At 48.1% G+C, this 14140-nt stretch overlaps 1 protein-coding gene across 1 annotated transcript; it reads right to left on the bottom strand.

The window, feature by feature from the left end:
• Window positions 1–1906: 1906 nt before the first annotated feature.
• LOC147215698 (endothelin receptor type B-like) lies at window positions 1907–13770 on the bottom strand. The gene is made up of 8 exons (XM_086178594.1): window positions 13639–13770; window positions 10603–11094; window positions 9544–9656; window positions 8542–8740; window positions 5116–5265; window positions 4388–4521; window positions 4184–4292; window positions 1907–4092 (listed from the first exon to the last, which is right to left on the bottom strand). The coding sequence occupies exons 2-8, from the start codon at window positions 10978–10980 to the stop codon at window positions 3958–3960; spliced, it is 1218 nt and encodes a 405-aa protein (XP_086034720.1). The 5' UTR covers window positions 10981–11094; window positions 13639–13770; the 3' UTR covers window positions 1907–3957.
• Window positions 13771–14140: the final 370 nt, after the last annotated feature.

Genomic DNA, 14140 nt, shown 5'->3' with positions numbered 1-14140 from the left:
CCCCCTCGGCTTCCAGGCTTTGTGTACCACAGAGGAAACCGCTTCCTCCCTGTAGCATTTTAATTTACTGTCTGCTTTATAGGAAAACATACAAGACCAGGTCCACGTCTTGTAAACTCACATGTTCAAGGGCAACATGTGAGCTGAGGGGCAAATGGAAAACTCGCAAGAAACTTGAATAAGCCACCCCGTGCACAGGGAAGAAAGAAATCTGATCAAATTTGTTGATTCTTTGCGAATAGCGTGGTGGCACGGGGCGCAACTCAGGACCTCGTGTCATCTGTCAAACTGGAGTGATGGTTTTTGGATGTTGCGCCACAGAACTTGACACCAAGACAGTCATTCAACTGGAACGTATTTTCAATTGTTCTAAGCGATGTGGGTCGACGAGCTTCTGCGACTTGCCGTGCAGAGGCGCGGGCCGACGCGCCGTCCAGTGCTCGCCTTTGGTGCGCGGCCGCGGATCGCGGAGGGGAAATTCCAGAGCGCCGCGTCTTGTCCAAAGCCACATCAAGCACAGGCTGAGAATTTCAAACTTTTGTTTGTGCAGAGGATCTTTTCATTGGGCGGCGACAGCGGGAAACTCGAGGCACCGCTGCGCATAAATTCAATCTGAGTCTTTTCGTCGAATCATCAAATGTGATGATTCACCCAAACAGTTTTAGGTTGTGTCAGGCTACCCCGGATCCTTGACCGATATTGTTTGCAACTGACATAAATCAGCAAGCTTGTATTAACTCGGTTGTCATTGAACTGAGAGGCGGGGTTCGCCCTGGACCGATTGATCTCAGGGCTACGTAAAGAGACGTACAACGTTTACTCTGCTGAATTATAGGAAAGAGGGTTTGATGCGGTGCGCGATGATGCCAAATCGTCAACAAGACCTTCTCCAAACCCTTAGCGGTTTGTTTTTCTTTCGTGGACTGGAGGCAGGGTGGGGAAGCCCTAATGAGATAAGTGGGGACGAAATAAGAAAATAAAATCCCGGCTCATGAGCAAACGGGATCCAAGAGACAAACCTAACTGGATTAAGAGCCTGTTTATTCCACCGGCGCATTAAGGAGATATCGTTTTAATTTGGTTGGAGTCAAAACCCCCTCTCCCACTGAGCACCTGATTCCTGGGACTCGGGCCTGTAGCATGAAACCCAACCCTTGTCTGTGACAGCGGAGAAAATGCAATGGAAACTAAAAAATATAATGCCAACCTCAAGCTAACTGAACTGGATTTGCGCTTTTTAATGCTCGGTAACAGGAAATGGCTGTTGGGAGGTCAAAAGTCGTCCCGTATGTGTACATGCTGATACTACCGTTTTGAGATTGCGCGAAGTTGAGTGAGGAATCAGTGTCCTAATCCAAGACAGACACATTTTTAGGACCCAAAGGCGTATCTGTGACCGGATATTCATCGTGTTTCAGGTATTTTATCCCAGGGTAGATTCCAGATGGACCGAAGGCGGGGAACGAAAACACCTCTGCAGCTCATCGACTCTCAGCTGTGAACAGGGTCAGAAAAGGACTCTATGGACAGAAATCATTCATTCATTCGTTTGTCATTTATACTGCTAATGATGCACTCAGGATAAAGGGGCGGCTGGAAGCCCATTTCACCTGTCATTGGGTGAGAGGTCAAATTCACCCTGGACCGGTTGATTACAGGGGTTACCGATAGAGACCCAACATTCACCCTGTCATTCACATATCCGGGATATGTAGGGTCTCCTGCATGTGTTTGGACTAGGAGGAACCTGGAGAACCCAGAGCAACTCCATCCAGACACTTGGAGAACATGAAGACTCCACAAAGGAAGTGGAAATCACACCAGGGACCTTCAGGCACTAACCGCTGCGCCACCATGCCAAACCGCCTTTGAGCTCATAATCACAAAGTACGCCAAACCTCACAGGTGCTATAAAATAATATTTATTTCTGCATATGATCCACAAATACTTTCAGTATAAATGAAGTTTTAAAACCAAAAAGAAAAAAAAAAGGCCGTTATTCACATTACATTGTACTCCAACCTCCACGTCCAGCCCGACGGCGCCTCATGCACTTTCAAGCTGCTCGGACTGCACGTTCAACTTGAGAACAAACGGGGGGGGAAAGGGAGGGTTGCATAACATGGCAGAAAATGAATGCGAGAAATGAATTTGCTCAATGAGGGGAAACAGAAAACGGCAGCTTCTTTCTTTTATGATACCATGTCAGAGTTGGAAAAAAAAAAAAAAAGGACAGAAGCCGAATGAAATGGATTCCTTGCATTGTGCGGGGAAGTGTTCGCGTAACGCGTCGGAACCCGTGACCGAATTAGCGCTGAACGTTAGCAGTAAACTAGCTGTAACAAACAATTAGCTTCTGACGGCACATTTTGGACTTTCCATCTGAGGTCCTTCCGTAGCACGGATCATTGTCGGGTTAAATAAACGACATCGCCTTCCATTATCTGAGCACTGCTTTAAATGGCTACGACTAATTTCTCTAAATATTATGTTCTACATGAACTAGTCTCCACTAGGATTGGAGTGATCCAGATGTTGGCAATTTATTTCAGTCTCTAATTGGATTGTTGCACACAAAAGCGGCTCTTGGAAGTACTTTGCTGCCCGTTAAGTGTGTGTAACATGATGAGGTGAAGTGTTTGGGGGTTGTGGGGGTCGACTCTTGTGAAGGAGACCTCTTTACAACAGCATGAATAATGCAGTAATGACCTCCTCTGCATGGCTCGGTGGGAATTGTGTCATTGGTTAGTGCTCTCGGAAAGCCTGCCCTTCCGTTTGACTTAAAGCAGCATTATGTCCGGATAAGTGATTTGCATTTTTCTGGGTATGATGTCACTGAGGCGGATGGCTATTGAGCAGTGACGGACTGGCTATGAATCGGTTAATATACAGAGGCGTACTTATGCATGTGAAGCCATTAGGAAAACAACTCCGGGTCACTTCTTTCCCTCATATTTTTCCTTCAGAGACAACTGAGCTTCAACCAGGTAATACTTGTCATGGCGCCGTTTACAAGTGAAGCGTTAATGCTGCATCGAGACTACTGGCAACAGAGCAGGCTACAGGGCGTTGAAGTGAAGCTAGAAAAGCGGCAACACGCAACCCGGTCGAAGCTTGACCGGTCCCGCCGTCTAGTCACCTGTCGCGTTCGTCGATAGGTCGAGGACGGCAGAATGACCCGGCTCCGACCTCGGAAAGCGTGGAAATGCTATCAGTTTGTGTTTAACTGGCTAACAATTGACGTAATCGAAGGGGTCGCTGACAAACATGGGCACGAAAAGCCACTCAGGTCCGTTTCCAGTTGACGTTCTAGTCCCCGGGGGAGTTTATGGCCGTTGACTCAGTGGCGCATCGGTTCACCCATAAGTCATTTGCTAGCGTTTCTCCATTGGTGCTCCAGGCAGTGGCTGTTGGCAGTCTTTCAGGATTCAATGACACCAGTGCCCGCAAGTGACATTAGCGGTATGCTTTGTAAGGACGATGGGTGAGGAGAGGCCCGATGCCGCGCAACGACGCAGCTAGCTACACCTGGCTGTTTATTTATCCATTTCTTTTTTAGCTTTGTCGTCAGTAGTCTAAAAGCTGCTCATCCCGATAATCTGAGTGCAGCGGTGATGTTAATGATGCTGTATATACATTTACACGTGGCTTCACAATACATTTGTTATAAATGTGCATAACATATTGGTCCACTGAGAAACCTTACTTGAGCCCTCAAAAGAAGTCTCAAGTGCTACGTTTACCTCCGGCAGCAGCCCGAGCAAGTACAGTCTTGCTTCGGAAGTCATAGTTGATTAATCTTCGTATGACAGTCTGCTGGGAGTCCTGCAGAAGCGACTTCTAACCTCACTCCACTTTTCCCCTCCTCACAAAGGTATGTCTGTTGGCAGAGCTAGTGGGAATATGAGTTGGGGAAAGGAGAAGTGTGTGTAGGTGGTTCTCAAGGGAAGCAGGGTTTAAGAAGAGCTTGTGCATTTCTGACTGGAGCGGGAGCTGGAACGATCCAGTTCGTGCCCGTTGCCCTTCAACCATCCTCCCGAGCCTCGTTCATCCAGAGGTGACGTTCTGTAGCACCAGCAGCACAGGCAAGACTACCGGCCAAACACACACACAAACACAGAATTAGAAGCAGTTTGATTTCTAGGTCTTCTACCGACGGTCCAATCTTGGTACCAATCTTACCTGGAAGCAGTTTTTGAACTTTTGACTGACAAAATAGAGGGCGATCGGGTTGATGCAGGAGTTTAGGGAGGCCATGTTTATGCCTATGTAATCCATCGCTAACAGGAAGCTGACAGGGAAGAGGATAAAGTTTACAATCACGAATACAGGAAGTGACAGCGCAGAACAATGGGTTCCCATGGCATTCGTGGCATGCATGCCTACCTGAGCAGTTCGCAGCGGTTGGGGTCAAACATGTCATAGAGTGTTTTCTTCAGAATGCGGCTGAGGTGGAGTGGCAGCCAGCAGAGAGCGAAGATCAATACCAGGCAGAACACCGTCTTAGCCACTTCTCTTCGCTACGGACACAAAACGAACAAATGTGTATCGGAATTTCCGGACTATAAGCTGCTACTTTTTTCACACGCTAATTTGTGGATTTATTTGGGCCGACGAGCTTCAGGCCGCCAAAACATGTAGCCTCGTCACATCGGACCAATGAAACTACTGTGAAACTCTGAGGCCGCTCAATTCTGACACTAAAGAAAATTACTTTACTGGTTTTAGTGTGGAGTAGGAGAAAGCGGGGATAGATAAATGGAATAGATGGATTTTTATCTTGTGCTATTTATTATTCATCTTTTTCATCAGCCGTGTTACAGGCACTGTTTGGAAAAAAGCATTTCCAGTGCATATTTGTGGATGTTACCGGTATATATTCAATTAAAAGTTAAAAAAAAAAAAAAATTCTGCATAAATATCTCATGTAACAATGAGGACACGACCTGTTGCTTAGACGAGTGCAGCCTATATATGCACACATATATTTATTTAGGTATTTTTACCCGATGCGGCTTATATTCAGGTGCGCTCAATAGTCAGGAAAATATGGTATTTCCCTGAGCGCATGAATCACAGCTATAGCGGCTCGGGGTGAGCGCTTGCACACATACCTGCTTCATGTGGTCATTGAGCGCAATGCGCATGCCTTTTTTGCGACTGAGCATCTCACAAGACATAAGTGAGTAGAAGATTCCTGTGCAGGCCAGTGGGAGACAGAAGTAGAAGCCGAATAGCCACCAGTCTTTAACATCTTTGTAGAACTGCAAAGAAGGAGCAACACAAATCACGCAACATGAAATCTGCAAGGATTCAAAGTAATACATTGATTTTTTTTTTTGATTGTCCCTTTTATATCAGTGCTTCTTTCGACTGAAGAATTCTCTGAATACTTTCTGAACATTTGAACAAGGGGCTCCTCCTTAAGGCCCACATATTTCCCATCTGTGCTTTACTTTGACATGGTTTTCAAGCAGTCGCTCCCCTTGGTGGGCAGAGCAGAGTTCAGAGTTCACTTCAGAATCCTGCCTGTTTCAGACTGTAATTTACTGGAAGGGCCAACGATAATGCACATTCTAAGAAAGAGGCAGCGCAGTAGAAAGCTCATTGGTTACACCGACATCATATTGTCTTCTTCCCCTTCTTCTTCTTCTGGTCATACTTAAGCAAACCACACAACCCTGCCCCCATGACATCCAGCGGTATCCATTGCTCCGTTTGCTGCTTTTGGCTACGCATCGGCGAGCTTCCTAAAAACATCCAGGATTTCGCAGGAAATCAATCCATATTCGGATTGAGCATAAATGAGCCCTTCACGTGACGGTTCATCCACTATTTCATAACAAAAGCTGTGTTTTTGCACAGCGAGCCTGTAAGTTGAGTCTCCCGAGTTGGCAATCAAGTCCAAGTCGTACCGATCAAGTCTGATATTTACGACCAACCTGATGTGAGCAATGTAGGTTTTATTCATCGGTGCGATTTGCCGATTTCCTGACGGCGAAGTGCGTTTCCCGACAAATCGTGTCTTGATTACCTCCTGGACCTTCAGCTACTCAAGAAACTATTTTGTCCGCGACCAAGCTAAACCCCGAAAGTACCCTCGTCCACCATCTGAAACTGCTCACAGCAATTATTGACGATCTTGAGTAACCCGACCGGAATTTCTTTGGAAAGAGGTGACGCTGTTTTGTTTCTTAAATTTCATTTTCATGTGAAGTTTGGCACCTCGCGCTCCGTGAGTAAAACTCCACGCGGCTCCTCTGTGTTCGATTAAGACTCAGGCGTCTCTGTGGCTGCTAAAAGTCGGAAAACAAACGGTTCCAGATGAAGTCGAAGACGCGACAGGTAAAATGACGATATGGATCTCCTTGGAGATTATTTTGGATGGACGTCCCCTCGATGACTGATTTTGTGACGTCTCGTCCCGGACCGAGTATCATAACACTCAAAGCCCTTTGGGTTTTTGTGCCAGCACGTCAAATGAAGTTAAGACTTAATAAGGTTCGGAACAAAGTATTTCTCGAAGTCGCTTGTATTTGGGCCATTTCCTCGTTAACAGAAATAACCCCTTGGTTCTTTCTGAATCGAGTCTCTGTCCAACCTGGATTTCTATGGACCGATTTGAAATGGCAGATCATAAACAATGGGGCACAAGAACTATTTATCTCCTGTGAACTGTCCCCCCTCGAAAATCCCATGGTTTGGATAAAGTTAATAAAGAAATTGCCCAGACATGGGAAGGAGTGAGTGAATGGTCGATTGTCTCGAGGGCGTGTGAATGAGAGACTGAATGGTTGTATGTCTTTATCCCACGAATGATTGAATTTGTAATGCTTCTATATGACACGTAAATGAGGTTATGAATAATTGTCTGTTTTACTTAGCGTTACTGGCAACATGTTTATATACTATAGATATGCTTGTATGTCTCTCCAGTTGTCATTGGGCCAAAGGCGGGGCTCGCCCTGGACCAGTTGCCAGTAGGTCCCAGGGCCACATATAGAAGCATACAACTACTCAGCTTTACATTCACATATCTGGACAATGCAGGGTCTCCATGAACCTCTTGCATGTGTTTGGACTGCGGGAGGAACCCGGAGGAACCCTCGCGGACACTGGGGAGAACACGGAGACCCCTTAGAGCAACTCGAAGCAGAGACCTTCGGAAGCGCTACCCGCTGCGCCGCCCTTTGTCTCAGAGCGCCATAATATTTTTTATTTGTTCCACCATCTGCTAATTCAGCCAAAACCAGGCAATCGCACATGGCGAGGCTGCAAAGCTGCTGAAATCGGTTTGGATCAGCCCCTTTTCAAGGTGTGTAGCAGGAACACGCTCTTGTTTTTGTATCGCGGCATGGAAATTCCGGTGGAATATCGGGCTCCGATATTTTGCGTGCGTTCTCTATGTCGAATGTATCACTTTTTTGGGGGGGGGGGGGGTTTGGGGGGATGGCGCAGATATTGTTCCCGCTGGCGGGGCTTCAAAAAGAAAAGCCTGATGAAAGAAACACGCAGTTTTGCCACTCACTCAGGCGATTTTCTTTGAAGTGAACCAGCGCGAGTTAAGACTTTTGAACTCAAATGAACATCAGGTGCAGGGCGAGTGCCGGCCAAGTGCGCTTTTTTTTTTTTTTTTTTTTTTGTTGAAAAGGTCAGTCTTAATAGAAACATCAAAATTCAAAAGGCTCACATCATGCAATCCCAGTCACTTCCTCCTGATTATAGTCAATAAGACAGGCGCATTCCATTATTCAGTTGGTAGAATTTAGCCGTGATCTAAAAGGCTTATTTTCAGCGCCACGTTTTTAACCGCGACCCTTCGCTGGTCCCAAAACAAGCCCTTTTTTTTTTTAAGCTAGCGTTTACCGCAGGCGCCCACGCCGTTCTCCCTTAATGGAGCTGATGGGATCTCAATAGCAGCTTTGAGACGGAGAACATCTAGGAACACAGTTCTAAGAACTGCTGAGCTGGAACTTGGTTCCAGAAGTTCCCCAACTTTAGGGGAACTCTTTAGTTTAGCATCCCCAGAGGCAGTGAGGGACCACAGTAGCGATCACACTCAAAAGCAAACCACCGAAGAAGAAGAAGAAGAAGAAGAAGAAGAGGAGGAAGAAGACCACATGCAGTTGGAAGCTGCCGCAGTGTCCATTCATGGAATCATAACCACGGACTATCAAATGGGTCGAAGTGTTTTTATCTTCTCCCAGCAGGGAAGTTAGCCGTAAGCTAACTGAACTTATTTTTGACCAAAATGTAGCTGCTCCTCTGCGAGCCCCGGAGACCCTGGTCCTTTTTCATCGCTTCGTTTCTCACTATTCTGTCCATTTTGTGTCACGAAGTGACCGTGATAGTTTTTAAAAATGACCCCAAGAAGTATCTGCTAACGGGCGTAGCTTGAGCTCCTACGGAACCCTAAAAAGACCCAGTTGGAGGAGGAGCTAAGATGGTTCTAGGAGCCGAGGTCCACGTTCTCCACTGTCCAAATGCACAGCCCATTTCCTGAGAAGCATCTCGGCTGTCCCCTCTCCCCTCACACGTACCTCTAGGAGGTCGTTCTTTGGATACAGCAGGCACACCCGCAGCCTGTTGCCTCTGTACGGCATCTCCAGGATGTCGAAAGCCAGGGCCTCGGGCACCGCCAGAACCACGGCGATCAGCCAGATAAGGGTGACCTCCACGGCTTTCCACAGGGGGATGCCCATCCCTTTCACCCTGCTCCACGACGTCACGGCGTGGTAGCTGTGGCGAGACAAAAAGGCAAAATTCAGCCGTGTGAGCGCCGGTGTTTTTCATGAGCGGTCACAGTCTGACTGCTTTTTGGACGGAAAGAATAATCAGCAGAGCCGGGCTTTTGGGGGAATTATGATAATATTATTATAAGTCAATGGAAACCATCTTTTTCCTTCTTTCGCCATCATGTTGTCAAAAAATTAACTTAGTATAAACTGAAATCTGGATTATTTTTTAATTATTCATTATTAAATCCAGAATTTGGTTAAATTATTGAAAAATAAACAAAACGTCAATATGCGTCACAAGGGGCAAAACAATGGTGCAGCAGCTTAATATTCACCTTGTAAATGACCGAGCGAATTGTTGTGTGTCAAAATCGAATGAGAGTGAACTGTCGTACGTCTCTCTATGTTTATATTCACTCTCTCATTCATGTCATATGGAGACGAGACAATTCACCCTCTCATTCACACATGATGGGAATTTTTTGGGGGGTCTCCAGTTAGCCTACCACTTGTTTTTGGACCTTGGGAGTTTGCTCACCAGCTCCTCCTGTCTACGTGCCAAAGTGTCCTTCGGCAACACACTGGTTGGCCCCGAATGTTTGCTTAACGCGTGTGAATGTGTGAATGTAATCCAGCGTCGAGCGCTTTGAAAGCTCTGCATCGGTGGAGCCGGAAACACGTTTTCCTCAGATTTCCTTTCCTTTGTCCTCCGGCTCCCGCGGTCACGTGGTCATGACGTAAGCTCTGAAGGCCTCTATTGTATGCTTGTGGTATCGACATCCCGGGGCGGAGCTGCGTACTCACCGGTCGATGCTGAGGGCGCACAGGCTAAGGACCGTGATGCCCACCGAGGCTTTCTGGACGAACGGCAACAGTTTGCAGACGTACACCCCGAAGGGCCAGTCCTCGGCTATCAGCTGCAAGGAGAGCAGACGCAAACGGGAAGGGGATCAGCTTTTGGACTCAGAATTTACAAAGAGGTTCGGGGTTCGGCGCCAGTGCAGGGTCTCTTGTAGCCCTACGACTCGAAGGGACCTCCTGTATCATCTGTGGCGAAAGAAATAAACCTCACCTGCGGATTTTACAACACCCCGACTGTTATCCGTTAAGTCGTCATCTTCAAATACATCCACGTGTTCGGCGTTAGGCCGCGGGTGGAGTTCGCCCGAAAGCACCGGCATATTGAAGTCATATCGAGCGACTGTTTCTCAGGATCTCTTTAATAGCCCTAATTATCTGTGAGGGAAGTTTGCTAGAAACAGGAGTTTACGGTCTTTACCTCGGGGGAAGTTGCCATGACAGCGGAGCCGCTCAGGTGCTCCCGGACGGGTCCGCGCCCAGCTGTCGGGCACGTTAGCGAGCGAAACGCTCGTTCTCGGCCGGGATGGCCCGGAGGGCCGGAGGAAATCAAATCCAGACGCAAGGACGGAGAGCAAATCGAATTAATCTGAGTAATCCGAAGTGACTTTGCCGCGTACCAGATAGAATGCCTGGGTTGTTGCGAGATGGGATCTCGTCCGCGGGCCCCGGAGGGCCGACGCGACAGCTACTTTAGCGGTACTACAAGTCCACCCTTCATCTTACAGCAAAACAACGGATTCGTGGAAAGGCGCGGCTCGATTGTAGCTTAAAGGGATTCGTTGTTTTATAATCCCTTCATCACATGCAGGACTGGGAGGGTTATTTTCTGGAACTGTTCGCGCTGATTATTGTATTTCCGTCGCGGAACAAAGATGGGTGTGGCACGTAGAGACCTTCAGCCATTCACCCTCTCAAGACTCCATGAAGGACAACTTGGAAACTTCATATCTGTACGTTAGCTACCGGTGAGTAACGGTGTGTCAAAGGTTCGCCGTCACACACCTTGTACACGTTGACGGGGATGGCGATGATGATGTAGAGCAGGTCGCCGAGCGCCAGGCTGCCGATCAGAACGTTGGGTCCGTTCCTCATGCACTTGTTCTTGTATATGATCCTCAGAAGCGTGGAGTTGCCGATGATCCCCACCACGAAGATCAGGATGGACACGATGGTGTTGACGTACTTAAAAGCGTACTTGATCTCGGTGGGTTTCACGCACATGGGCGGGAAGAAGTTGCGAGGGCGGGCCGGCGGCGGCGGCGGTAGCTGGGCGGAAGCGTTGCCCCTGACGGGCTCTGCCGCGTCCAGGGAGGTTCGGACAATTTGCGGGACCCCGACCTCCAACCCCACCAGGAGGCACAGCAGAACCACAGCCCTCATGGTCACGCAAGGCCTTTGTCGTCACACACACACAGAGGGTTGTTGTTCACACACACACACACACACAGCGTCCTTCCCTTTCCCGGTGGGTATTTCCCTCCAAACGTGTTCCACCTGCGTAGAGAGAAGACAGGGTGTCATTGACGTGCACGACCGCCGGACGGTGCACTGACAGGGAAATCTGCGAGTAAATGTCGATAGCGTCCGACGCCGGTGCAGCGCGAGGAGACCTCGCTGAACACGGCGTGCAAGCGAGCCTTCCAGGTTGGAAAGGTCATCTTCTCAAATTATTTTTCCAGAATATGCTTTATTTCCACTTCCCCTTCACAGCATTTGAATTATCTGATTTGGTTAAATTAATTCAATTAAATTAACTGATTGTGGAAGACAACCCCGACCCTGACTTTTTGCAGTGTCGAGAACCTTTCCAGGAAGTAGACCATTTCTTGGTGCGTTTTGACAGCAGAGGAACCGGGGACTGTGGACCATAGCTCCTGGAACCATCTTAGCTCCTTCTCCGAGGTTCCTTCTTCTCCTTGGCACTTCATTGATGATTGGTGGAACTCCTCAGCCACGCATATGACCAGATATTTCTTGCGGCAGCGCCATTTTTTAAGAAGATCCTGTCGGATGTTCTTGACCAAGAGGTCCAAGCTCTTCTGACCTGCTGCGTCTCAGAGGAGGTTCCAGAACTCTCAGAGGAACATTTTGGACCAAAATAAGCGTGGAGTTAGCTAACAGCTAACTGGGTTCTTCACAGGACAGGGAGAAGATAAAAAGCCTTCAACCATCTGATAGTCCATGGTTATTATTCCATGAACGCTGTGGAAGCTTCACCTCCATGTGTTCCATGTCGTCTTCTTCTTCGGTGGTTTATTTCTGAGTGTGGAGCTCCACGTGCACGTCACCGTGGTCCCTCACTGCCTGTGGAAATGTAAAACTGAAAGTTTCCCGCGGAGGAGGCTACTTCCTGAAAGCTAGCTCCCAGAACTTTTCTCCACTAAAATACTTTCTAAGACGATTCCGCTGAATCTGTTTTTCTTATTTGGTATCAGTCGGGCATCCATCCCTTCCGTCGCGAACAGACGCCCCCTTGTGGCTCGCAGCTGAGCTGCACGTCTGTGTGTCCGATAGAGCAACGCAAAGGGAAAACGGCGGGGTAACGCATTCACCAGTTGGCGGTCAGATTTCGAAAACCGGCAGCCGACCAGTGGTGTGTGCTGTCTCTGGAGCTGTAAAACAAAAGTACAGCAGCGAGGAGGAAACCTCGACCCGACCCTGTGCCAAACCAGTGAAATAGTGATTGATGAGTCTGAAGAACAGTTCCTCTGTGTGTGTGTGTGTGTGTGTGTGTGTGGGGCCTCAAACAAAGTTCTGAGCCTCTCCAGAATCATGCGTATCCTCCAGAAACGCCCCGCGGCGAGAAGATTGACAATGGCAGCGGATGACTGTGGAGACGTTCTATCATCGCACACACACACACACACACACATGCGCGGCCCTCTTGATACGCTTCTTGGGGTTCGGAGCTGCATTACGCAGACAGAGACGCAGAGGGAGATCCTCGACGGCGAGGAAAACACAACCGCCATTGATCTCGACGTTTGACCCCTAAAACACAGAGGGATGCTCTGTTCGCAGGCGGGAGTGGGCGTCACAAGGATGGACTCACACACATATCACAAGCAAATACGTGTGTGTGTGTGCGTGACAACAAGGTCTACATTTCCCGAGGAAGCGTTTATCCATTGAAATGATGAAGTTTTTTACTCAAGGAGCTGGAAAGTCCAATCAGCAAAATATACAAATACACTATATATATATATATATGTACATATGAAAAATAAAAGTCAATCTGCAAAACTGTACTTAATGGCTTTTCCCAGTTTATAGATGCAGATCAACTTGATAGTGTATCAACACACATATATATATATGTATATACACACATGTATACATGTATTAAACACAGCATATTAAACTCCGTAATGTGCTGCATATTTACTTCATATCCTTCTCATTCTGCATGCGTGTATTGATGTATGCATCGATACACACAGTTGTGTATATATATATATGTGTATATATGTATATACACACACATCTGAACATACAGTTCTCCTGTGCTGCCGCCATTTGTTTATTATGGGTTCAGCTGTTTTCAACTTTGTACCATGGCAACGTAGCTTTCTGCTAATCTATCTATCTATCTATCTATCTATCTATCTATCTATCTATCTATCTATCTATCTTTCTGAGGCTGTGGGGTCGAGCTGATGGCCTCAGGTGAAGTTCGGACATGTTTTTGTCAATAGTTATTGCAGCGTGTGTATGTGTGTGTGTGTGTGTGTGTGTGTGTGTGTGTGTGTGTGTTTGTGCGTGCGCCCGCGTCCCATCCGCAGAAAGGATCCTCTTTCTATGTGTAAACGGTCGCGGAGCCCCATGAAGAACTCCTCTCTCTCAAATGCGTGAAATGAACGCGTGAGTCCAACATCCCATAATAATTACACCTCGAACCAGCAGCCCCCTCTTTTTTCCTCCGTCCTTTATCGTTTAACGCGAGTCATGTGAAGTTGGCAACTTTTGTGCGCGCACACACACTCACACACACATACAAACACACACGGGTCCACGCATGTCGATCTCCGGTGTTCTTACCGGTGCCTGTGACGTCAGCGTCCAGGTTCCCCGGGAAACATCCCCCCCAGCCCTCGCCTCGAGAAAAAAAAGTCGTCCGTGGATGGATCCCCGGGTGGACCGTCCGCGGGGAAGGAGGCGCGCAAAGTCCGTTGCGTCGTGCGTGGCGTCCCGCTCCTCCGTGCGCTCTGAAGCGCAAAGACGCGCCGCTGGCTTCTTTATGTCTGGCACCAGCAGCGCAGGCAGCCAATCAGCTTCCAGCGGGAGTCCCTCTCACACACACACACACACACGCACACACATATGCACACGAACGCGCACACGCACGCACATGCGCACAGCAGCAGCCTCCTCTTCCATTGGAACATCTTTAATGGGCTTGTAAAGACAAAGCCTCTGTGTTGGGACGTCCAGGTATGAAGGTCACCTCGAACCCCCCGGGTGTCCGAAAAGGGAGGTTCACTTTTGGGGGAATGAAGAGGAGGTGGTGGGGGGGCGCTGCCATGGCAACGGCGTTGGTTCA

This window comes from Fistularia commersonii, chromosome 31, assembly GCF_037954325.1.
Source record: "Fistularia commersonii isolate RoL2024-O1a breed Wild chromosome 31, RoL_Fcom_v1.0, whole genome shotgun sequence".
In the NCBI taxonomy this organism is placed as follows: domain Eukaryota; kingdom Metazoa; phylum Chordata; class Actinopteri; order Syngnathiformes; family Fistulariidae; genus Fistularia; species Fistularia commersonii.
The sequence above is the reverse complement of the archived record's forward strand: the minus strand, read 5'-3'. Positions and strand labels throughout refer to the sequence as shown.

Coding starts and splice junctions, on each gene's coding strand:
- LOC147215698 (XM_086178594.1), bottom strand. CDS start 10,980: ATGAGGGCTGTGGTTCTGCTGTGCCTCCTGGTGGGGTTGGAGGTCGGG. Junction 8,741..9,543: donor TGCGCCCTCAGCATCGACCG/GTGAGTACGCAG, acceptor GTCTCGCCACAG/CTACCACGCCGTGACGTCGT. Junction 4,293..4,387: donor AACCGCTGCGAACTGCTCAG/GTAGGCATGCAT, acceptor CTTCCCTGTCAG/CTTCCTGTTAGCGATGGATT.